The 26,898-nt window shown below is 44.8% G+C and overlaps 1 protein-coding gene across 3 annotated transcripts in view; it reads left to right on the forward strand.

Annotated features, from left to right (window-relative positions):
• ADCY8 (adenylate cyclase 8) overlaps positions 1–26,898 on the forward strand; it is a 183,106-nt gene that overhangs the window by 81,390 nt on the left and 74,818 nt on the right. For all 3 annotated transcript variants that reach the window (XM_045008218.1, XM_045008219.1, XM_045008220.1), the window contains exons 3-4: positions 5,559–5,689; positions 13,557–13,668. In XM_045008218.1, coding sequence (XP_044864153.1) covers positions 5,559–5,689; positions 13,557–13,668 — 243 coding nt within the window. The remainder of the gene's footprint in view (positions 1–5,558; positions 5,690–13,556; positions 13,669–26,898) is intronic.

A 26,898-nucleotide genomic window follows, 5' to 3' on the forward strand; every position in this document is an offset into this window, starting at 1 on the left:
CACTTTAGAAACTAACAAATTTATTTGGGCATAAGCTTTTGTGGGCTAAAACCATTCCACAGTTTCGGAGGCTGCCAAATGAATATGAATGTTATGAATATTGTTGAATATTGATGAATATTGTTATAATTTTTTGTGTAAAGTGATCATCTATCACAAAGTCCAGCTTGCCTGGGTGGCAAGAGAGACTAGAAGGCCCAAGGGGACTGTCTGGGACTCCATGGTAAGACTGTTATAATGCTTTAGGAATTCACACTAGTGAACATACAGCCAGTTTAGGGGTTTTGCCCTGCTTCTTGACAGTCTGCCCTGAGGTTTGCACTCACAGTTGTGAGCCACTCCACACAGTGTGACATTTGTTTGTGACCCTTTAGATCACAAGCTGGTTAAACTGGAGTCTTGACAGTGGGAAGACAATAATCTGGATGATGGGATGGATTGCTCCCTCCGCAAGTTCGTGGATGACACTAAACTGGGGGGAGAGGTAGATATGCTGGAGGGTAGGGATAGGGTCCAGAGTGACCTAGACAAATTGGAGGATTGGGCCAAAAGAAGTCTGATGAGGTACAACAAGGACAAGTACAGAGTCCTGCACTTAGGACGGATAAATCCCATGCACCGCTACAGGCTGAGGACTGATTGGCTAAGCAGCAGTTCTGCAGAAAAGGACCTGGGGATTACAGTGGATGAGAAGCTGGATATGAGTCAGCAGTGTGCCCTTGTTGTGAAGAAGGCTAATGGCATATTGGGCTGCATTAGTAGAAGCATTGCCAGCAGATCGAGGGAAGTGATTATTCCCCTCTATTTGGCACTGGTGAGGCCACATCTGGAGTATTGCATCCAGTTTTGGGCCCCCCACTACAGAAAGGATGTGGACAAATTGGAGAGAGTCCAGCGGAGGGCATTGAAAATGATCAGGGGGCTAGGCCACATGACTTACGAGGAGAGGCTGAGGGAACTGGGATTGTTTAGTCTGCAGAAGAGAAGAGAGAAGAGTGAGGGTGGATTTGATAGAAGCCTTCAACTATGTGAAGTGGGGTTCCAAAGAGGATGGAGCTAGGCTGTTCTCAGTGATGGCAGATGGCAGAACAAGGAGCATTGGTCTCAAGTTGCAGTGGGGGAAGTCTAGGTTTGATATTAGGAAACACTATTTCACTAGGAGAGTGGTGAAGCACTGGAATGGGTTACCTAGAGAGGTGGTGGAATCTCCATCCTTAGAGGTTTTTAAGGCCCGACTTGACAAAGCCCTGGCTGGGATGATTTAGTTGGTGTTTCTGCTTTGAGCAGGGGGTTGGACTAGATGACCTCCTGAGGTCTCTTCCAACCCTAATCTTCTGTGATTCTATGATAAGCCACTAGATTTGTTTCCAATGGATAATATCTGGATAGGGTCTGTAGACCAAATAATGGACACATTGAATTAGTTTTTATATTTGTGACAGGAGGCTGGGCAGTTAGAACTGCTTTATTTTATATAAACTAATAGTAAAGATGAATCTATTCCTGTGTGTTCTTAGTCAATTAGGTCAGTCTAAAATTATTAATATTAAATGCTGAGTGTGTTGAGTTGTTTTTTACCAAGAGCAGTTCGCGGACTAGTTTGCGTTGGACATTGTTGATTACACGGTTAGGCTTACTTTCTGTGATTATGGGTAAAATTTTCAAAAGTGCTTAAGTGATTTGGGGCTAGGGTTGCCAACTTTCTAATCACACAAACCAAATACCCCTGCCCCGCCCCTGCCCCACTCCTTCTCCAAGGCCCCCGCCTCCTGCTCACACCATCCCCCTCTCCCTCCGTCGCTTACTATTCCCCACGCTCACTCACTTTCACTGAGGTAGTGGGTTGGGGTGTGGGAGAGGGTATGGGCTCTGGGCTGGGGCTGGAGGCTCTGGGTGGGGCCGGTTATTAGGCGCTTGGGGTTCAGGAGGGGGCTCCGGGCTGGGGCAGGGGTTGGGATGAGGGGATGAGAGCTCCAGCTGGGGTTGTGGGCTCTGGGGTGGGACTGGGGAGGAGGGGTTTGGAGGGCAGGAGAGGACTCTGGGCTGGACCAAGGGGTTGGGGTGCGGGTTCCCAGTGGCGCTTACCATGGCTCAGAGGAAGTGGCTGCCAGGTCCCTGCAGCCTCTAGGTGCATGGGCGGCTAGGCAGCTATGCGCAATGCACTCGGTCTTTGTGCCCACAGGTGCTGCCCCCTGCAGCTCCCATTGGTTGTGGTTCCCAGCCAATAGGAGCTGTGGAGCCAGTACTCGGGGCAGGGGCAGTGCGTGGAGCCTCCCAGTCCCTGGCCGCCCCAGCACCTAGGGGCTGCAGGGACCTGGTGGCCACTTCCAGGAGCAGTGCGGAGCCAGGGCAGGTAGGGAGCCTGCCTTAGCCCCGCTGCACTGCTGACCGCACTTTTAATGGCCTGGTCGGCAGTGCCAACCGGAGCCGCCAGGCTCCCTTTTCAACCGGGTGTTCCGGTTGACAACTGTACCCTGGCAACCCTACTTGGAGCCCACGTCCTATTTTCAGTGAAGGTCAGTGGAACATGGGCCCCTACATGCCTAAGGCCAAAATGTAAAGGTTTTCAAAAGTGATTAGCTATGGGAGCTCAACTTGAGGCATCTTAATGGAGACTAATTTTCAAAGGCTGGGTGCTCAACACTCTCTGAAAACCTGGCTCTTCTAATGTATCTCAAATTTGGCACCCCAAAATTAATGCATCTAAAATCACTGGTCACTTTTGAAAATCTTGGCCTAAGAGACTCTTGAAACATGGGTCTTGGGCTCCTAAATCAGTGAGATTCATTTGAAAATTTTACCCTATGTCTTTATTGTTAATAAGTTATTTTCTCTCTCTCTCTTGTATCTATTTTAGACTCCTCCAGCCACAAAGCATTTACAGCCAGATTGTGCCTATTAGGTACAGAGCAGTGTTGGAGGTGGTGGGGGACTACCAGGGCCGGCTCTAGGTTTTATGCCGCCCCAAGCAAAAAAATTTTGGTTGCCCCCACCCCAACCCTGGGCTCTCCCCCCCACCCACCTGCACCCTCCTTCCGCCCCAGCCCTGGGTCACTGGTAACTTGCTCCCAGGGCGGGTCATTCAGCAGGAATTTTGGATGTGCACAGAACACAGACGGGATTGGTTCCCATATGGTTACAGAACTGCAGTAAAGTGGAACAATTTTCAGCTTGTGTGATTGGAGGATATTTGGATGCATATTATAAGACTGTCCTCCATAAATGAGGAAAAGTTACATAAGAACATAAGAATGGCCATACCGAGTCAGACCAAAGGTCCATCTAGCCCAGTATCTGTCTACCGACAGTGGCCAATGCCAGGTGCCCCAGAGGAAGTGAACCTAACAGGCAATGATCAAGTGATCTCTCTCCTGCCATTCATCTCCATCCTCTGACAAACAGAGGGTAGGGACACCATTCCTTACCCATCCTGGCTAATAGCCATTTATGGACTTAACCACCATGAATTTATCCAGTTCTCTTTTAAACGCTGTTATAGTCCTAGCCTTCACAACCTCCTCAGGTAAGGAGTTCCACAAGTTGACTGTGCACTGCGTGACGAAGAACTTCCTTTTATTTGTTTTAAAACTGCTGCCTATTAATTTCATTTGGTGACCCCTAGTTCTTGTATTATGGGAATAATTAAATAACTTTTCCTTATCCACTTTCTCCACAGCACTCATGATTTTATATACCTCTATCATATCCCCCCTTAGTCTCCTCTTTTCCAAGCTGAAGAGTCCTAGCCTCTTTAATCTCTCCTCATATGGGACCCTCTCCAAACCCCTAATCATTTTAGTTGCCCTTTTCTGAACCTTTTCTAGTGCCGGTATAAGTTGAGGTGCCTTTATTATTCTTTTGTTCCACTCTTTGTTTCTATGGGGAATTTGCCAATGCAATAGCACTGTCTTCCTTTTAAACAAATAAAACTAAAAAAAAAAGGGCAATGGCTGTTGAAAATAGCAATTCCAGTCCAAAAAACCACCTGGAAGCATTTCTTGCTCAATTTTATCCTACTTTTTCTACAGCAAATTACAGTGGATCCGTATATTTGATTTGGGAGAAATGAAGTAACAGCTGCCCAGATTGAGCTTGAGCACTCCTGAATTTTGAGGTGTTCAAATCTGAAAGGCAGGTGCTAGATTCCCTTTCTGAATATTAGCTAAATCTGGAACGGAAACATCAATTTCTGCTTCCATGGCTCAGAAGTGGAAATCTTCCTACGTGCCTGGTACTGTATCTAAAGCCGCCCAGGTCCAGCAGAGCCTCCCCTCCCTTACTTTTCATCTTAAATTCTAGTGGGATCCACATACCTCCCTTGCTAGGCTTCAGATAGAGAGAGGGGCACTGTCCATTTAGTCCACCCAATTCCTTCTTTGGGGGCTACAAGGTGAGGTCACACCAGTATCCCTAATCCAGTCTGGGGATGTCTTCTGAAGGGGATATCTGGGCCAAAGCCTTCTACTCCTTGGGCACACTTGTTCCCCATTCACAGTACCACCCCGCTCTAGCAGTGAGCTCTCCATTCACAGCAAGCTGCAGCATGAGGTTTCAGCTACCATACTCCCTCCCCCTCCCTTTCCTGTTGATGGCAGCCAAGGGAATGCTGGGAAATGTAGTTCTTTCCCTGCTCCAGGGCTGGCTCTATAGGCAGGGAGCTAACCAAGGAACTACAGCTCCCAGGGCCCCCTGTTAGTTCTCAGCTCCCAGGCTGGATCCGTACCAGCTGCCGCCCCTGCAAATGGGCTGGCCCAAACACCTGCTTGCTTTGCTGGTGCCTAGAGCCACCCCTGGGGACAACACTGCCCCAGTCAGCATTGTTCCTTCAGCCAACAGCTGTCACTTATGGTCTCATGCTTCCCTGCCGCTATTAGCAGGACTGGTGCAATAGAAGAGACACAAAGGCCAGCAGCCAACTTGTGTTTTCCCCTCCCCCTTTCAAATATGAACAAACACCCACCGTAGTCTGGTCCTTTGAGTAAGAAGAGTATTGTAAATACTTATCAATTCATAGCTGGTATCCAGCTTCTTCAGCATCTCTTATTGAGGTTAATGAAGATAAGTCTGGAGTCAAAGGCTGGCTGATGGCACATAAGACTTTTGCAGACATCCAAATCAGTAACACAATTTAGGCTGCTGTTGCCAGCTAAATATGCTCTATAGTGAGTGCCAGCTAAACATTCTCAGCTAGTGTAAATTGTCATGGCTCTGCTGAAGTCAATGGAGCTATGCTGGATCTGCTCTTCTTACTCATGTGAGTTATCCCATTGACTTCTAGATGAGCAGGATTCAGGCCTCACCGTGCACTTGTTAATAGATATTGCTCTGCAGTTACATTAACTAATTATGTGCATATGAGTGTTAAACACCCCATTTGGAGTTTCTAAAAAGTGGTCAATACTGAGGATCTAATCCAGCAAAACTGTTCAAATGTTTAAACAGTTTAAGTTTAAACGTGCAGTATAAGCTCCTAATGCAGAGCTCTGTCATTTTGCTGTGAAGGATTAACACAGACCCAGTCTAAAGGGCCCATCCTGTATTTTTTTGCTTTTGTTCAGGAACGGCTGGTGCTTTCTGTATTACCTCGATTTGTTGTACTAGAGATGATTAACGACATGACCAATGTGGAAGATGAGCACTTGCAGCACCAGTTCCATAAGATCTATATTCACCGCTATGAGAATGTCAGGTGAGTGAAGGTGCCTATCTTTTATTTTAACTCAGCTTGTACTGGATATCAGTTTCGGGGGGAGAGGGGTATTGGGTTTTTGTTTGGTTTTGTTTTGTTTCTGCCCCTCGATCAATTCAATAATCAGCTATTTGAAATACCAGGAAGTTTTGTTTTTCCTGAACAGATGAGTATTTCAGAGCCTTCTCTAATTTATCAGACTGGTTGGATGCCTTTGCAACAGCTGTTCAAATTGAACACTGCCTTTTTTCAGCACATGGGAGCAACACAGGGAAATGTTTATTTGTTCATTACTAAACTGTGCCAGAGCGTTATTTGATCCCATTCAGGGACAGCCTCACAAGGTGGGGGTCTGCAAGCTTTGCCAACGAATGGGTGGGAAGTTCAGCATGAACTTTCCTCCGTATGTTCCTTCTACTCAAGAACATCTTGTTCCCTGCAAGCTAACAAATCAGCTGAGAAACTGGGGGGTCCTGTCAAAAGTGTAGGGTTACCAAGTGGTTGCCCTGAACTCATATTAGTGGCCCTTCTCTGCAGTGTTCATACAATCAAGCTTCTTCATGACTATTTTCTCCTCCTCCTATTTCTCTCTTTTCTAAGTTGCTCCGTCCAGTGGACACAAAACTACTGCTCAGGGATGGTGTGGGAATAGTCCTCGCATGCACTTGCCAGCTGAGAGTCAGTAAATAACAACCGCTGTTCACTTGCACCACAATAGTTAGCTTTCACTCCCAAGGTGTACAGAGCCTCTTCCCCTCTTTGGGCTTGCCTATATGGACAGAGAGTAAATCTATGGCACACTAGTGCCTCGCAGTAACTGTCCATGTGGAGCCTGCTACCATGCAGTAAAAGTTCCGCAGTGCTCACTGACCTACTGCTATTTCAAGGTGGAGTAAAAATTGTTGATGCCCGCTACTCAATGGAGCTGGAGATGAGGGGTTTGGGCTGTGGGAGGGGGTCAGGGCTCTGGACTAGGGTTGCAGGCTCTGGGGTGGGGCCAGGGATGAGGGGTTTGGGGTGCAGGAATGGGCTTTGGGTTTGGGAGGACTCAGGGCTGCGGCAGGGGGTTGTTGTGCAGGAGTGGGTCAGGGCTCTGGCCTGGGGATGAGGGGTTTGGGTTGCAGGAAGGGCTCCGGGTTTGGGGTGTGGGGTTCTGGGTTGGGGGTGCAGGCTCTGGGGTGAGGAGTTTGGGGTGCAGGAAGGGATTCCAGGTTTGGGGGGGCTCATGGCTGGGGCAGGACATTGGGGCGCAGGGTTGGGGGGCGGACTTACCTCCGGTGGCTCCTGGGTAAGCGGCGCAGCCGGGGTGCACCGCAGACCGTGCTGTGCCCCAGAAGTGGCCAGCAGCAGGTCTGGCTCTATGCAGCCCCTCCCTCAAGTTCCCATTGGCCGGAAATCCATTATGCAGAGCCAGTGCTCGGAGTGGAGGCAGCGTGTGGAGCCCCATGGCCCCCCTGCCTAAAAGCCAGACCCGCTGCTGCCCGCTTCCATGGCACAGCATGGTGTCAGAAAATATAGGCACTAGCCTGCCTTATCTGGGCAGCACCGCCAACGGGACTTTTAACATCCTAGTCAGCGGTGCTGACCAGTGCAAGGCGACCCAGTGCCTTACATGTCGCGACCTGGTAGTGGGTCGCGACCCACGGTTTGAAAAACACTGGAGTAGTTCAAAGTGCACTTTTAGCGTGCAGTAACAGAGTCAACACAGCCAGTTAGTACGCAGCATGCTAATGCGCTGTAGGTTTATATTTCAGCTCACCACACACTAGCTCTCTGCCTAGACAAGCCCTTTGATTCAAACATGATTCCCCCGGCTTAGAACATCAAGCTTAGCCCGTAATGTCTATTGTGAGTCTGTCCCAAACCAGGAGGAAAGTAATCAAACTCCCATCATATAAACATCTTCTAATTAAGATATATGATTCAATAGGAAAACATTTGTCTAGATTTTAAATGAAGCCCCTATATAACTTTGGAAGGGCCGGTTCAACTTTTACAAAGTGTAAATTAACTTTCTGCCACTCCTGTGGCCTTGGCAGCAAGCCACACATATTATTGTATTGGATGTGGCTGAAGGTACCAGGAACCCTTACAAAATGCTTACACAACACTAAATACAAAAATCTAGTTTTTTGCCCTTTCTCATCCTCTGCTACAGTAACTGTTTTTGTAGAACAATTCCAATGGGGAACAGATTGTTGTTACTTAGGTAATGCTACCTCCACCTTTTAAACACTGATAGTAAAGGGTTGTAGGTTTTGAGATGAAGAATGAAAATATTTCACCTATCTCCCACTCGAAAATGGTTATTGCTTTACAGCAAACACTGGGTGCTTTAAAACTGTAGACATTAGTCTCTTGCTGCATGAGCCAACAGGGACCTCAACTATTCAATGCTGTTTATTTTTTTTAAAGAAAACTTTTTATTAAGGCAAAATTGCAATAAAACATTATTATAGTACATCATACATCACTAATTCAGTATCCGTAAATATTCACAGAACCTGGCTAAAGATTTGGCTTGCCAGCTGGGGAGTAGAGTGACCACTTTTTCAAAAGGCAAAAGCAGGACACATGTATAAGCCCCACCCCCTCTGTGGCCCCACCCCTGCCACCTCCTCTTCCCCCGAGTCCCCGCCCCCTGCTCCTCCTCTTCCCCCCAAACCTCCACCCCCTTGGCTGGAGCCAAGCAGTGGTAAGAGCTGCCAAAGGAGCCTGGGCTGCTCCACCTGCCCTGGACAGTGGGCTGGGATGCCTGAGAGCAGCCCCCGGCCAATATCCCTGCCCCTGGGATGTGCCACCCAGGGCAAGTGGAGGATCCGGGGCTCCCCACAGCAACCTGGGCTCCCTGGGCAGCTCTCACTACTGCCCAGCTCTGGCTTCTGGCCTGGCCAGGGGGTGGGGCATCGGGGGAGAGAGGAGGAGAAGGGGGCAGAGCCTCATGGCGAGCCGTGGCTAAGGCCCTACTCAACCCACCTCACCCCCACTGGGAAGAGACCCTTTGCCTTGGGCAGGCACAGAGTAGTGCCGCAGGGAATCCGGAACAAATGCTGTCCCAGAGTCATTCAGCACGGTTCTGGGACTTCACCTCAGCATTTCAGGACCGTCCCACCCAATTCAGGATGGGTGGTCATCCTCCTTGGGAGCCCTCCTCCTCTGAGTACATTTGAAAGGGTGACCAAATCTCTAAATACTTATTCTCTTTTGGTCACTTCTCTTGCATATGTACTTGGTGTGAAAGCTTTTCCATTACAAGACAGCCCATATTTTACTACCCCACAATTCCACGGGAGGAGGGCTCGCATTTTTCCAATAATGTGCAGTACAAAATCTAGCTGCTAACAATAAAAAGAAATTAAATTGTTATTCTGTTGAAAATATGTATCATTTACAGGAGCATTAAGTAAGCAGGTCAGGGGATCTCTAGGACGCTGGCATTCTGTCATAAGATGAATCTCTTTAATAATTTCCTGCCAAAACCATTTATTTCCTAGACATAGCTGCCACATGTGCAAGTATGTTTCTCTTTTTCTGCAACCCGTACAACAAAGCGCCTCCCCATGCGGTGCTCCAACAACCATTGAAGCCAGGGAGATGTTCAGGTGCCCAGCGTCTCTGAAATTAGATCCCAGTGGGTTTTTCCCTGAAATACGTAGTAAAAATATGATAATCAGGGACAAAAATGTTAGATTTTTAAATATATCAATATATTTTAGGTTAATTTCTAATATTCATTCCTGTTTGATTACCTATGTTTCCCCCGCACCACCACTTTTTATGTGAGCCCCAGTAGAACCTACTCAGAAAAGTCCTGCTTTAGATTTCCAGCCTCTTAGTAACCATCATCCAATTTCTTTATTAGCTTTTGCATCTAGGGAAGCAGTGAATTATCCTTAGCCACATTTTATTTTCTTCCTGATCATAATCTGATTTTTGCAACAGTCAGGATGTAGCATTTAGTTATTCAACAAACATACTGAAGCTCTTCAGCTGGGTTACTTTTTGCTAAATCTCAAGCTGCACCACTGATTGTTATTTTACTATAAAGTTTTAATGAAGTCCGCTTCAAATTATTTGCCGTTCTGGGCCAAGTTGAAACACTCCATGCTGAATTTTACTTTCTGCTCCAAACAAATCCTTGCTTTCCTTGTCTTTTGTTTTTGTCTTCCAAATTCTGTGCTTTGGCATACTTAGATCAGAAATTGGAGGGAAATTCTTATTCTACATTTCTGGCCACATCTATATGTACAATGCTGCAGTGGTGCAGCTGTACTGATGGAGATGCGCCGCTGCAGCACATCTGATGAAGACGCTCTATGCCAGGGGTCGGCAACCTATGGCATGTGTGCCAAAGACAGCACGTGAGCCGATTTTTAATGGCAGGCAGCAGCGTCCTGGCAGGCAGCAACGTGCCATTAAAAATCCTTCCCAGCCCGGCCCAGCCCGCTCTTCTCCGTCCTCCGCTCCCCACTCCCCGCCCCTGCGGGGGCAGGGGCAAGGGGTAGAAGCTTGGTCCTGACGGCTCCCCTGCCTCTTCCCTCAGTGTGCTGGGTTCCTGTCCCTCGTCCGCCTCTCCATCCCTCCCTCCCTGCCGGCCAATCAGCTGATGGCCCTTGCAAGGGAGGGGGTCGGGAAGGAGCAGAATCAGCGTGCTCGCTGCTCCCAGCGGAGGCAGAGAAGAAGCGGGGGCAAGGCCTTGGGGGGGGTGGAATAGGGGCATATCCCCTCCAGACCCCTGCCCTAACCCCCCTCACACACACCCAGCCCTCTGCCCTGACCCCCCCGACACACCCCAGCCCTCTGCCCTGACCCCTCACACACACCCAGCCCTCTGCCCTGACCCCCCCGACACACCCCAGCCCTCTGCCCTGACCCCTCACACACACCCCAGCCCTCTGCCCTGACCCCCCCACACACACCCCAGCCCTCTGCCCTGACCCCCCCCACACACCCCAGCCCTCTGCCCTGACCCCCCACACACACACCCCAGCCCTCTGCCCTGACCCCCCCACACACACCCCAGCCCTCTGCCCTGACCCCCCACACACACCCCAGCCCTCTGCCCTGACCCCCCACACACACCCCAGCCCTCTGCCCTGACCCCCCCACACACACAGCCCCGAGCCCTCTGCCCTGTCCCCCCACACCCCCAGACCTCTGCCCTGACCCCCCCACACACACCCCAGCCCTCTGCCCTGACCCCCCCCACACACACCCCAGCCCTCTGCCCTGACCCCCCCACACACACACCCCAGCCCTCTGCCCTGAGCCCCACAGCCCTGCACACCCCCCAGACCCATGCCCCGAGCTCTGTGCCCCGCACACACCCCAGGCCCCTGCCTTGAACCCTGTACTCCCCTCATACACACCCAGCTCTCTGCTTGACTCGTTCACACACACCCTCATGACCACAGCCCTGACTCTGGCACCCCCACACATACCCAGCCCCATCCTGCCCTGACACCTGCACCCCCCTCATACACACCCAGCCCTCTGCTTGACTCCTTCACTCCCCCACCACGACCCCAGCCCTGACTCTGGCACCTCCACACATATCCAGCCCCGCCTCCCTGACACCTGCACCCCCCTCACATGCCCCCAGCCCTCTTCTCTGACTCTTGCAACCCCCCCGCACATACCCAGCTCCCCACCCCATGCACCCCCCACATCCTGACTCTTGCACTCCCCACATCCTCACCAACACCTGGAGTACCAAACAGGAGCTCCTGCACCCCCACCCTACGTTCCCACCTGCACCCCTCACACCAAATGGGAGCTGCCAAGGTAAGTGCCCCACATCCAAACCTCCTGCCCCAATCCCTGAGCTCCCTCCCTCATTCTAGCTCCTGGCCAGACCCTTCGCCCCCAGCCCTGTGCTCAGTGCACTCCCACCCTCAGCTCAGTGCAGAGAGAGGAAGAGAATGGGCCAGAACCAGGGAGAAGGTAGGTACCCACTGTATGTGGGCAGGGCTGGGACCCCAGATGGGCAGCTGGCTGAGCAGGTCTGGCAGCCGGGATCCCGGCTGGCAGGAGCCGGCGGATGGAACCCCTGAGCAGCGGTGGGCTGAGTCGCTCAGCCCACTGCCGGTCTGGGGTCCCAGCCGCTGGCCCCGCACAGCCCGCTGCCGGTCTGGGGTTCTGGCTGCCAGACCCTTCCCAGCTGGGGTCCTGGCCGCAGGCCCCACTCAGCCCGCTGCCAGCCTAGGTAAACGGAACCCCAGACCAGCAGCGCACTGAGCGGGCCGGTGGCGTAAGATCAACATTTTAATTTAATTTCAAATTAAGCTTCTTAAACATTTTGAAAACCTTGTTTATTTTACTATACAGCAATAGTTTAGTTATATAATATAGACTTATAGAGAGAGACCTTCTAAAAAACATTTAAAAACAGGCAAAACCTTAAATTAAAGTGAATAAATGAAGTCTCAGCACACCACTTCTGAAAGGTTGCCGACCCCTGCTCTATGCCGATGGGAGAAAGCTGTTGGCATAATAAAACCACCTCTGTGACTGGCACAAGCTGTGTCGTCAGGAGAAGTACTGTGCACAGGAGCACTTATGTTGATCGGGGGTGTTTTTTTCAAACCCCGGAGTGACATAAGTTATGCTGACATAGGTTGTAGTGTAGACATAGCCTTAGATACAACAGACTATTTGAGTAAGTGTGTCTGTGCGTGCCTAAGCACTGTTAAAGCCTTTTCCCTCCCCGCACACTTAAATGTAAGGTTGTTGTTATTGTAGGAATAGAGGACAGGGGTCCATCCTTTTTTTGCTCTGTCCATATCTGGTTGCTGAAATGGCCCTTTGGGCTGTTGGCTCCTGAGCACATATCAGAGCAAGGCTGAGAGCCCCAGCATTGGAGAGTCATCAAGTAACCTACGTTCCCCCATGTGAGTCTAGCACTGAGCAGAATTTGGCTAGACCTGAAGACCTGCCTCGAAGGATGAAGTGTGTCAAGCTATCTCTGCGCCCCCCAGAAAGAAAGACAGTGTACACAGACAAGCTCCAGTCTATATATTGAGGAACAGAGTCAACTAGTGGCTGAAGACTGGAAGTCAAGACTTCTATAAGTCTATCAACTTATATGGCCCTCATCACCATAGCATCTGAGCACCTCACGATCATTAATGGATTTTATCCTCACAACACCTCTGTGGGTCACACAGGAAGTCTGTGGCTGACCCAGAAGATGGCCCCAGGTCTCCCAAGTCCCAGAGTAGTGCTCTATCCATTAGACCATTCTCTGTACCCTCCGTTCCCAGCTCTGCCACCCTGACTTGCTGCAAAACCTTGGACAAGTCACTTAGGCCCCAGTGCTCGAAGGTATTTAGGTGCCTAATTCCCATTGATTTCAATGGGCATTAGACACCTAACTATCTTTGAGGATCTGGGCTTTAACCCCCTTGTGTCTCTGTCTCCTCACTCATAAAATGGGATAATTATGCTAAATATGGAGGTTTAGTTAGTGCTTTATAAGTGATATGAGATCCTCTCATGAAAGAGCCTATAGAAACACAAAGTATGAAGTTTACTATAACATTCTTTTATGAAGCAGTGTTTTAGTACTTTTGTTCTCATATTTTAGTACTTTTAATACTAGTTCTTTGTACTGCAAATAGTCCAGTGAGTAAGGCCCAAAGCAAAGACAGAATAACTTTAAAATGTACCCTCCCTGTGTCTGAGCTAATTAATTTCCCACTCTCCTTAAATTACACCCTGGCCAGACATGGGCTATTTGCCTCTTGCTTTTTCACATATGCAGAGTCCATATTAATCACTATACACAGGATTACTGTTTGTATTTATCATGCCAATTACTGGCAGAAATGGACTGAAATATTAATATCCTTTCCCTTTCTTTATTTAGCATTCTTTTTGCAGATGTTAAAGGTTTCACCAACCTCTCCACAACCTTGTCAGCACAGGAGCTGGTCCGAATGCTGAATGAACTCTTTGCCAGATTTGATCGACTAGCACACGTGAGTTACAAGGGGCGTGATGTTGCATCTACAATTCCTCACCCGCTGAGATTGGACATAGCCACTAGGGACGAGTGAAGCTCCAAAGGGCTGCAGTTAGGTTTCAGTTCAGATATGCATCCAAAAGTTCACATGCTCAACTGAGCCTCATGTGTTTGAAAAACTAGGCTGAGAATCTCACGAGAGCAGGCTTTCTTATAAGATGTCTAGAGAGTCGTCTCCTTCTGTTCCAAGATGAAAACTGGAAGGGAAATTGACTGCTCTGAACATTTTAAAAAGCTCAAAGATTTATTTAGGGTTTGATTCTAATAGTTGGGCAAAGGTTCAAAGATTTATTATTGTCATTGGCCTTTCTTTGCCCAGCCATCATGCTTACCAAGTATTGTTACTTAGGGTCACATTTTTATTCCCTTGTTCATGTTAGATAATACCTAACTCCACATATAATCCCATTGGAGACAATGGCATGACTTGTGGAATTAGGTGCTTGTGATGGGTTGGATCACAGAAACCCCCTTGGGAACTGCCAACTTAATGTGCCAAGACTACTTCTGCCCCTGCTTTCCCTGCCAGCTTGGGACTCCAGCACCTTGTCTTGTTGAGACAAACATGCCCGTCTGCTCCAACACAGACCCAGGGTCTGAACCACATGCCCCAAAACTGCAGACTTAACTGAAAGCAGTTTACAGAAGTGTTCCTGTCTTTAACAATCAGATGCCCAACTCCCAATGGGGTCCAAACCCCAAATATATCCATTTTACCCTGTATAAAACCTATACAGGGTAAACTCATAAATTGTTCACCTTCTATAACACTGATAGAGAGATATGCACAGCTGTTTACCTCCCCCCCAGGTATTAATACATACTCTGAGTCAATTAATAAGTAAAAAGTGATTTTATTAAATACAGAAAGTAAGATTTAAGTGGTTCCAAGTAATAACAGACAGAACAAAGTGAATTACCAAGTAAAATAAAATAAAACACACCCGTCTAAACCTAATACAGTAATAAAACTGAATACAGATAAAAATCTCACCCTCAGAGATGTTTCAATAAGTTTCTTTCACAGACTGGATGCCTTCCTAGTCTGGGCACAATCCTTTCCCCTGGCACAGCCCTTGTTCCAGCTCAGGTGGTAGCTAGGGGATTCCTCATGATGGCTGCCCACCTTTGTTCTGTTCCACCCACTTATATATCTTTTGCATAAAGCAGGAATCCTTTGTCCCTCTCTGGGTTCCCACCACTCCTTCTCAATGGAAAAGCACCAGGTTAAAGATGGATTCCAGTTCAGGTGACATGATCACATGTCACTGTTAGACTTCATTACTCACTTGCCAGAGCACAGGTATACAGGAAGACTTACAAGTTAAATAGAGCCAGCTACAGACAATTGTCCTGGTTAATGGGAGCCATCAAGATTCCAAACCACCATTAGTGGCCCACACTTTGCATAATTACAATAGGCCCTCAGAGTTATATTTCATATTTCTAGTTTCAGATACAAAAGTGATAGAACATTGGGGTTGGAAAGAACCTCAGCAGGTTGTTTAGTCCAGCCCCTTGTTTTAAGCAGGACCAATACCCAGGCAGATATTTACCCCAGTTTCCTAAATGTCCCCCTTAAGGATAGAGCTCACAACCCTGGGTTTAGCAGGCCAATGCTCAACCCACTGAGCTATTTCTCCCCCATTTATGAAACAGGATTATAAGCTTTGTAATGGTACCTTTCCAAACCCCTTTTGCATGAAGCATATTCGAGTTATATTATATTCACACTAATTAGCATATTTTTTATAAAATCATATAGAGAGCAACATGAGCAGACTAGGACCTGCCCTCCTAGCTCACCAATGGGAATTCTTGCAGAGAAAGGTGCTGAGTGGCAGAATCTGGTCCATTATAAACTCTATTGGGAGAGTTCCCCTATTTTCTGCTTTTCAATGGATTTCTGGTACAGCGGAATTACTAATATTATGGTCTGTCTCTAAGACTTTTAATAAGGTCCCTCGTTAGTTTCCTGTGCATTGTGCTTATTCAGGGGACAGGTGTGCATCTCCTAACCCTGATGCAATCCTCAGCATAGGCTCTTTGCTTGCATATCAAGGTCAAGAAAAGTAAGACTCTATTATTCAATTACTGAGTGTAATTTCTGAGCCAATCTTTGCCATCTGGAAAGGAAATGTACTTTCTCAAGTATATATTAATGCTTTGGACCAATACCAGGGCAATAACATATTGCCAGTGCATTAAGATCTACTTACAATATTTGTTTTGCAAACAAACAAAAAAATGCCCACTCTCTGGCTGTGCGGTGCTGATTTGTACTGCCAAAGCAAGCTAAGTGAAAGGAGTTAAATTGGTTTTGTCTTTGATGCAGGTTAAACACTCACAACTACTTCTTTATCACTTAGCGAAATTAAATTATCCGGTGGGGGAAAGTATATTATATTAAATTTAATTAATTTGTGTCTTACAAAGGCATTTAAAAACATAACATTTTTTTCACAAATGTATTGAATGCATTTGTTTTACAGTTCATATTTGCCCAATATGCAAGGAACAGTCTCCAGCCTCATGTGCATAGATTTCTTCTTTTTAGTTTCTTCTTAAACCATATTTAATCTACCATGCCTTTGTGTCCAGGTATCTGGCCTCCATCGCTCTTGTGTCTGACAAATGTTAATGAATTTATCCTCACATGATCACTGTCAAGTAGGGCAATGGTTTAATCCCAATTTTACAGATGGGGAAGCTGAGGCACAGAGCATAATTGCTTCTCATCTCACCTGAGGTAAATCAAAAATAGCTCCATTAAAGCCACCGGTACAAACTGGAGGATAAGTAAACCCGGAGAGGTTAAACAACTTGCCCAATGTCACACAGGATGCGATAACAGAACAGGGAGTAGAGTCATTGTCTGAGATTTTCAAAATTAGGTGCTTAAAGTTTCAGCTTCTGCGTCCACATATAGGCACCAAAATGGACAGCCTGATTTCCAAAGAGACCTGCACAGCTGCATAGACCTACTCTGATCGGAGCTAGGGGAGCAGAGGGGAAGAGCAAGGACTGTGTGCCCAGTCTGTCCTGCTTTCTGTGGCTAAATGGGCAGAGAGAGGACAGCGAAGGACAGAGGACTGAGCCTAAAAGATTCTTTGGGGCAGGGGTCATCTCTGAGTTGAGGGTCTGTACAGCACTTAGTACAATGGGGTCATGGTCCATGACTAGGACTCCTAGGTGCTACAGTAATGCAAATAATAAGATCAATCTAACTGTTAGCATCAAGAATTAACTCCTGGATAGCTCAGTGGTTTGAGTATTGGCCTGCTAAACCCAGGGTTGTGAGTTCAATCCTGGAGGGGGCCATTTAGGGATCTGGGGCAAAATCAGTACTTGGTCCTGCTAGTGAAGGCAGGGGACTTGACTTGATGACCTTGCAAGGTCCCTTCCAGTTCTAAGAGATGGGTATATCTCCAATTATTACTTACCTCCTCAGACCAGCCTTAATAATAGCTCTCTCCATGGCACTATCATCCTGCAGGTATCCATAGATGATTATGTTCTCCAGGAGCCAGCTCTTAGCCAAGCTATAGGTAATTAGCTCCTTCAGTCTAAGTCAACTCAAGAACTCCAGTATTATTTTTGTTGCCTGTCCTCTGAACTCTCTCACACTGTCAAGTTTCTTGACAGGGAGTTGCCCAGTACTGAATTCCAGGTTCATTTGCATCAGCATTGTCAGGAGAAGAGCTATTGTCTCCCCACCCTATAGCATGAAGTTCTGCCCATCCAACTCGAAACCAGTACTGCATTCACTTCATGTCTATTTGATAATTGACTTTACTCAATGTGGGTCCAGACTGAGCCATATATCTGCCAATCATAATCTCATTGTAGATTAAGGGTAAATCAAAGACTCCCGTTGACTTCCATGGGCTTTTGGTGTAGGATGGTCCAAAAACAGCAAAGTGATGAAGAGCACAAATCCCTTTGACTTTCAGTGAGATATGCCCCTAAGTCACTGGGGCACTTTTGAAAATTCCAGCCCAAATATGGTACAACCACATCTCTGTCATTCATGAATTCCTGTTCCCACATGCCATAGAAAAGTGTTGTAGTGAGATGGATGCATATTTATTACAAAATTTAAACAAAAAAAAACAGATTCTGTAAAATATACCAGGGTAAATTCTGTTGTCAGTTATATCAGTATAATTCTACCGACCTCTTTGGAGTTTGTCAGGATAGTTAACATTGATTAAGTATGTAGTTAGCCTGGTACCTCCATGAAGTTTCTCACTCCTCTTTCGACCTGTGTTCCTTAGCTATGGTATAGACTGAAGAATGAATTTAAATGTAATAGATTTTAAGGCTAGAAGGGATTGTTAGATCATCTAGTCTGACCTCCTGTATAACTCAAGCCATATAATTTCTTCCAGTCACCCCTATATTGAGCCCAATAACTTGTGTTTGACTGAAGCATAACTTCCAGCAAAGCATCTAGTCTTGATTTGAAAACTTCAAGATGGAGAATTCACCACTTCCCATGGTAGTTTGTTCCAATAGTTAATCACCCTCACTGTTATGCCTTATTTCTAATTTGAATTTGTCTGGCTTTAACATCTAGCCATTGGTTCTTGTTATGCCTTTCTTCATTAACAAGCCTTTTAGTACCCACTCTTTTCTTCCTGTGAAGGTACTTATACACTGTAATCAAGTCTCTTCTCAGTCTTCTTCTTGATAAACTAAACACAATGAGCTGTTTAAGTCTTTCACTGCAAGACTCCAGTCCTTGAATCATTTTGGTGGCTCTTAACTACACTCTCTGCAATTTTTCATCATCCTTTTTAAAATGGGCACACCAGAACTGTATTCAGTAGTCCAGTATTGGTCCTAACTGTGCCATAAACAGAAATAAAATCATTTCCCTACCGCTATTCACTACTCCTCTGTTTATACATCCAAAGTTGCATTTGTCATTTTTGCCACACCATTGCACAGCGGGTTCATGTTCAGTTGTTTGCTCAGTATGATTGCTAGATCCTTTTCAAAATCACTGCATTCTTTATTCCTAGATGTATGACCTTGCATTTGGCTATATTAAGATGCATTTTGTTTGACTAAGTCCTGCCTATCAAGAAATCCAGATCTGTATGACTGCCCTCTCCACATCATTATACACCACTCTGCCAATCTGTGTGTCATCCGTAAATTTTATCAGCAGTGAATTTATATTTACTTCCAGCTCATTGCTTAAAGTATTGGATAACATTGGGCCTGGGACTGATCTCTCCAGAACCCCACCAAAAACACCCCCATTTGATGATGATTTACCATTGACAACTATTTTGAGATCTGTTAATTAGCCAGTTCTTAATCCATTTAAGATGTGCTTTATCGATCACATCTCTATTTAAAATAGCATTGTTCAAACAATTTGCAATACACTCTTTGCTCAGATTGGCTTGGCAATGACTCTTCCTCAAATGAAGAGCTCTGTTACAGAAAGCTTTAGATAACTTTACATTTTTGATATAATTTCTTTAATTTTAATTACACCTTATAAATTCATATTTACTTATTAATAATATTATACATTTATAATACTGTGTCAAATAGCAACTTGATCTGCTGAATCTCTCTCACAAACTTATAGGCATAAAGCTGATAATATAAAAAAGGAAGTTACTTCACAGTTTAGCAAGTTTCTGGTTAGTTTAGCTAACTAGCTGTGTCTGTTAGTCTGACATTTTTGAATGGCTTATGCCGGAGTTATGCCAATGATTCTGGTCTATGTGGATGTATATGACTATTATTATTACTATTATTAACAAATTTTATATTGTCTGTGTTGTCACTACAAGCTGTACTGAATTAAGAGCGGATATCAGCCCACCATTTGTTTAGAACAAAAATATAATAGCATGTTATATATAGCTACTTCTCTCTCTCCTACTCTCTCTCCAACATTTGCAAAAGATTTATGGTTATTAAAGACCCAAGTGGCAACTGGAAAGAAAGCAAAACAAATTGGCATAAAACACAGCTGAAGAAATGAGTTCTTCAAATATCAATCCACTGGTGCAGAAGCTTCATTAATATTTCTTTTTTTCCTCAGGCAGAAATTCTGAGGAGGGGAAAAAAATGATTGATTGCATTTTGAGGATGTGTATGGCTAAGAAAGTTCCAGCTTTGATGAAGCAATAGCTATATTTGCTATTTATTTTTCTCTCCCCATCTCAGATAAGCTATTATCTGGCCCAACAGATTAAATTGCTTGCCATATGTCTGTGCCCCTGCAGTCTGTGTGTAGATGCAGTTTTAGATATAAAAAACTAAAGAGAAATGACCAGATCCTCAATTGGTGTAAATGGTTGTAGTTTTGAAGGTTTCTATTACACCAGCTGGCTATCAAGTTCACTGTCATTAAGAGTGAAGGATGAGCTCAAACCACAAAATTCAGATCTGGATCCAGATTTTTTTTTTCTCTCTCTCTCTCTCTCTCTCTCTCTCTCTCTCTCTCACTCACACACACACACACACACACACATATAGTCACACACAGACACTGTCACACTCACAAAGATTCCCATGTGTTCAGATGCTGGGTTTGAGTTTGGACCCATCCCTAATAAGAACTAAGTATGTTCCCATTGATAAGAAACATTAAAGTATTATCATGAAAGATCACCATGCATAGGTTTTATGTAAGAGCAGATCTCCTAAAGGAGAAGAGAAAGTTTTATGGCCTTCGTCTCTTCCATTTGAGATCTCATCAGCTCGCCTGTGCTAATCGGGTGGAACCTGCTCCTTACTTGGATGGGAGTTCTCCATGGAAACCTCAGCTATAGGGTGTGACCTTAATGAACTAGTAAGTGGCACTCATCCCTTTGATCCAGTGTGATGCTACTGGAGATAATATATTTCATATGCAGTGAAAAATAGCGGTCCTGGGCACTTGTTGTTGTTAAAGGTCCCATGACACTTTTTGCAAAAGGTCATGGGAGTCCTGGTCAAATTCCATTTTGGCTAATGACAATCTTCTTAAAATTCCTTGTGTGGTTTCACCCGGAGACAGTATTCTTTTTCACTTCCTCATCTAACCTATCTTGTGTGTAGCATTGCAGTGCCCTACTAATCAGTTGCTGTGTTCCAGCCAGTGGTGGCTGCATTTTGTTCTGTGGTGAATCCTTGTATATGTAGTTGGTGTAGAGTATTCTGGAATCTCTGGTTGAAAGGGACTATTTAAACATCATTTATACATGTAAATAAGGGAGTACAATTCAACATCATACAGTAACATGTTAGATTAATGGTATGTTGTAACGAGAGGGTGAATTAATTGGACTGCTAAGGTACATGTCAGTGATATTTAACTAAGCATTTCATTCACCTTTCTGTAGATATGTAATGACAATTTTAGAAAACCTTTAGTTTCTATAACTTCTCTTTGAAGTCATGCATTCTTAAAGGTCATTCTGGAGGGGTTTTTTTCCGACAGTGTCCAATACTTAATTATCCACTACAAAAGCTCTCTAGAACCATTTTTATTTCATAGTTATAGCATTAGAGACTATAAAAAGCCTATTAGGTTAGCAAGGGACCTATTTTATCCATATAACGCCCCAATCTAGCAAACGTTTAGGCACATGCTTCACTTTATGCACATGATTAGTTCCATACGCCTTAACAGAAAAACAGACTCGATGAGGGCCAAAATTTTCAAAAGCGCCTACATTCCGTTTTCAAGAGTCGCTTAGGAACCTAATTGTCATTGACTTTCAATAGCACGTAGGCTCATAAAGCAACTTTTGAAAACAAGATTTCAGTTCCTAAGTCACTTACATGCTTCTGAAACTGTTACATAAGATGATCATAATAGTCCCTTCTGACCTTAAGATCTATGAATCTGCTATGTGGTCCATGCTATAAAAGAGTTTGGAAACCTTTGCTTTAGCAAATATTTTGAGGGACTTTTTGTGTTCTGCATGCCAACCTCACCCAATTCCTCACTTATGGAGTATGAAGTCTAGCTTGAAATAATTGTGAAAACTGAATGTTTGGTTAGTTGATAGTGAACATTTTGGACTCCTTTGAAAATGGATGGAATGATTAATTCGCTGCAGCTGGAACTCTGATAAGCTGGGTTTATTTTACGAAATGTGATCAGTCTTTTTTTTTTTCCTTAGAATTTCTGCCTGAGGAGACAAGAAATGTTAATGAAGTTTCTGTTTGTGTGTTTCAGTGGTTTGATATTTGAGCAACTCATTTCTTCAGCTCTATTTTATGCCAATTTGCTTTGCTTTCTTTCCAGTCACTGCTGGTGTTTTTAATAAGCCAAAGCATAAATCATTCACATGCTACTCTGTCATAATCAGCTCATATGTTCACGGTAGCACTGCAAATTCCCTTTTGCTCTGGGTTAAGGTGCTTTGGATTGGGGGAAAAACTCCCTATTAACTGCTAAGGATCTCTGATAGAACTGTTATTGCTGATCATCTTGGGTGTGATCCTACTCAATTTACTCAGGCAAAACAGCTTTTGACTTCAGTTGAAGTCTTGCTTGCGTGAGGATGGCAGGATCAGGCCCCTAAACACTGTCATTCAAATCAGATGAGAAACTGTGATTTAGAGGGCAAGGAAGCTTTCCAGTATCTGTGAGACAATTTGACACTAATTGGAACCAACAGAAAATAATGCTCATCACAGGGGGGTGAGAGATACTAATGCGTATTTTTGAGCAGTGTTGCCTGTCATTCACAAGCAAAAGGAGAATTTCTGGGGTTCTGGGAGGGAAGTGGAATAGGAAGAGAACATAAGGAACAGAAGAGGATGAATGAGACATCATCAAAGAGCAGAATAGGGCTGCTGGTTTGAAATATTGCTCTAACCAGTTCATCCTTCTTTTTTAAAAGCATTTTGATTATTTTGCAGTTGAGTAATTTTTTTCTGCATGATGTTGGATTTCACTTTACATAAGCTTGCAGCTTTTTAATCATCTATTGTAATCAAGCTAGTACACAGCAATAGGCTTGAACACTAAAGGCAGGGCAGGTTATTCCTCGTTGTTGTTTTCTTTGACTGAGAGACGTGCTGGGCAAAAGGCATTGGTAAGTTGAGTTCAAATTTACAGCCACACTCCTGCTGCGTTGCACTGCTCCAGTGGCACAGAACAGCCATAAAGAGGGTCGGCTCCAGGCCCCAGCACGCCAAGCGCGTGCTTGGGGCAGCAAGCCACGGGGGGCACTCTGCCAGTTGCTGCGAGGGCGGCAGGCAGGCTGCCTTCGGCAGCTTGCCTGCGGGAGGTCTGCCGAAGCCGCGGGACCAGCGGACCCTCCGCAGGCAAGCCGCCGAAGGCAGCCTGCCTGCCGTGCTTGGGGCGGCAAAATGCCTAGAGCCTCCCCTGGCCATAAACCAATAAATCCGACCCATGGTCCCTCCCCAATCTGAATTTTAGATGTGACTCAACGAGTGGAGGAAATAAATGGCAGGAGGAATTGGTGAGGGCAGCACAGTGACTGTTACTCAGCTCACGCACACGCTGACAGTGAGCCTGTCACAATGATTCAGTTCAGGGTTTGTTTTATAAAACAAAAACAAGGCAGGTAAAGTCTTGAATATTTTTGACTCCTTGTGGCCATCACAGAAGAAATACATTTGTAAGAGAGATTTTAAAAGAGTGGGTGCTTGCTCGGTAAAACAGACTAGAGGTGGCATGCTGCAGAGGGCAGCATCTATCTAGCCAGTGTCTCGCTGAAAATATGTCATCGGCCTCACACATATATTCATACTTACATGCAACAAACCCTGATTAGCATATGACAGGTAAGGATGTGTATTTCTTATCATTTGTCTACATTACTTTTCTTTTGGGCAACAATTTGCTTTTTTTTTTTTTAAACAGATGGTCAACATGCAAGGTGAAATTCTAGACCCATTAGAATCTATGGAAGTTTTGCCATTGACATCAAGTAAGCCAGGATTTCACCCACTGTTTTTAATAAGGCACCAAGATCCTAACCACTGAGATCGTTCCAGTTTTGCATGAGATTTTAGTGGAGCTCAGATTAGATATTTGTTTAATGGCGAATAAGTGTTGTAGGGAACAGGCTGATATTTCAAGAATAACCAGGCATATTAAGGTCACATACAAGCTTATCACTGGAAGGATTTTTCCCTAAAGGATAGCAAGCTATACATAATAAGAGTTACTCTTTCAGAGACTCTTTCGCTGCCCGGAAGTTGACCATTTTTTGTTAGAATGGCGATTCATCAACTGATACATTTTGTAATTGTCCCAGGTGGAAAAGAATCTGTTCAAGAATCCATTACCTTATTCCAGTGGCCTCCTATCAGTATAATATTATACAATGCTTATTATAGTATGTCAACATAAAAGCAAAATATAATTTATCTGAAATCAATGGGACTATTTGAGAAGCAATGCAGCTTATTATGGATATAGGTATCAGGATCTGTCCTTTAGTAATTATAAAGTGCCTAGAACCACATAGAAGGAAGGTGCTACAGAAACTCTTTAAGATAAGAGTTCTGGTATCACGAATCAACTCCCACTGACGTAAAATTGTTTGTCTTGGAGTCACATGTCCGAGCAGAATTTAACCTTCAGTATCTCTGTGTTAGGAATGATGGTGTCCCAATCCAATCAGAAAAGATAACCCTTTAGCCCTATCTGGAATTACTAGTAGTTCAATAGTGTGCATGTGTGTGTGTAAGGGAAGGAAAGGAGCAGATATAATGTTTACAGTTTTAGAAGCTTTACTTCATTTTAACATCCCTTGTTACACTCTGAAAGCAATGCATGGCACTGCAAGGGCCTGATCCTGTATTCATTCTGAAATCCACCCCGTGCAGAGAGCCAGCCCAAGGCCTATGCACCACTCAAGTCCCACAGAGGGCTTCGGTAACACTTATGTGGTGCATAAGCTTATTCTGGCCTCTACACTCAGGGGTGCATTTCATCTTCTCTGCATACTCAAAGGTTCCGTTGACGTCACTGGGAGCTTTGGTCCAAGGTGATACTGTAATTAGGTCACTTTCACCACTTACGTATTTAAAAAGAATATTCCGAGGCTGTTTTGCAAGACTCCACTCTGATTCTGTAGTAATATAAATGATAGCATAGAGTCCCCGTCAGTTTGCCAATAAGCGATTCCAGAGGCATGGCAGCCACTGGCAGTTGCTGTTGTATGGCACCTGCTGTCATCATGTTCCCCGGACTTATTAGTGCATCTCTGTGCTCTCACTCCATTTCTTTTGACTGAAGTACAGCTTACATGGGAGGTTGCTTGGGACAGCAAGGAGAAAAGGGATAGATATTATAGATAAAGGAGACCAAATGTTATAGTTAACGCAGGAGCTTAAGAAATCTCTACACTGCTTCCCTTGTATGTCTGATTCTTTACTGCAAGGGTTTCCTGCTACCATACAAACATACGCTCACCTGGTGTTAGAGTGCACTTATTTTTTAAACTACTTTTCATCATGAAAAGTCTCGTTCAGCTCTAGAAAATCCACATTTGTACCCCTGAACCCTGTAATTCCAATTACAGTACATTGACTCTCAACCACAGACCACAATCCAGCAAAGCACAGAAGCATGTGCTTACAATTGAGTACAATCTTAAGAGCTTTGATGGGTTGGGGATTTAGTAAAAATGAATTTTATTTCATCAACTACAGTAGAGAGTGGAACCCGTGAATACTTGGTTGTTTCTGAGAGCTGTTTCACTAAAAAAGGATATGCCAAAGTAATGATCTAAAAACAAGATAATATGGTGTTTCCGTCCATTACTATAGAGTTCAGTAGTATCTTTATATATGATGAAATACTATATTTTCCCTTGACGTTGAATAACATTTCTAGTTGGATGGTGTGCAAATAAATATGTACTGTATCTGTGACCAATGACATCTGTTTTTTTATTTTATTTTGGAATATAGGCCTCATCCAAAGCCCACTGAAATCAATGGGAGTCTGCTGACTTCAATGGGTATTGGATCAAGCTCTGGGAATGTCTGCAATTGTACTGGAAGCAAAAACTTTTTTAAAAAAGAGGTGGGAAATGCTCCAGGAGATAAGATTCAAAAGGTCCTGCTGTTCTGTATTTTCTTGCCTGGAGGATCTGAATGAAGAGATAACAGAAAAAAAAGAAATCCAAACCAAAATAAATAACTCTTTAAATCTAACTATTTAAGCTTCTTTATTTCACTTTAACAAAAATCTTGGAGGGAGGGTATAACAGGTCCTCCTTGGTCCTGCTTCTCTCTCGGTCGACTACACAGCGACCCTTGTGCTGGTCCAACACCTTATGCAGTTTATTTATAAAGGAGTCCCACCATCTTCACAACATACATAATACTGTTAACAAGCAGAGGAGAGCAATTTCTCTCTCCCTCCTACTGCCCTGCTTCCCCCTTTTTACTTATTTCCTGTGCCTATTTGTGGGCTCTGGCTAATGGCTTAATCAGCCTTTCTGACCTGCCCCACCCACATATTAGGCATACTTCTGCTTTGCCTGATTGGAGCAGCTGTGAACATAGTGCTGACTCCGGCTTTCATACCTAGCACTCTGTCACAGAGGGGTAGAGGTGCTCCAAAACATTGCCTGTGGCATTCATTCAGTAATTGCTTCATGAGAAACCAAGAAAAGGTTTTCTTAATATAATTATATGTAATGAACAACATTTAATTGCTGGAGATATTCTCTAGTTTGTTTGTAAGGGACAGAGGTAGAGGAGGAAAACCATGGGAATTCCTTCCTACTACATTGTTTATTCCCTGTTCCCAATGTTCAATAACTTCCCAGACAGGGAATGTATTGTTCCTCTCTGTGGGCCTGATCCATGCCCAGTGAAGTCAGTGGAAGGGCACGCTATGGTGTGGATCAATCCCTATATATTTCTGTGGTTTCCTAAATGTGAGACTCTAATTAACCCACTGTGCAGCTTCTGGGACCTTTGCCTAGCTTCTAACCCAACCCTGCTAAGAACTTCACACACCTGCAATAAAAACTTCAGACACACACAAAAAATAAGTAATTATATATAATGGAAGTATAAAGGCACTAATTTTCAAAATCAGAACAAATCAAGATAGTATTAGTTACACACACACACAGAGTATAGTGAAAACCTTTTACATTTCCTTCCAATTTTTTTCACTGCCACATCCATGCTTGTGTTGCAAATACAAACCCATTACTACAAATCT

The sequence above is a fragment of the Mauremys mutica genome, chromosome 2 (assembly GCF_020497125.1).
Source record: "Mauremys mutica isolate MM-2020 ecotype Southern chromosome 2, ASM2049712v1, whole genome shotgun sequence".
NCBI lineage: Eukaryota > Metazoa > Chordata > Testudines > Geoemydidae > Mauremys > Mauremys mutica.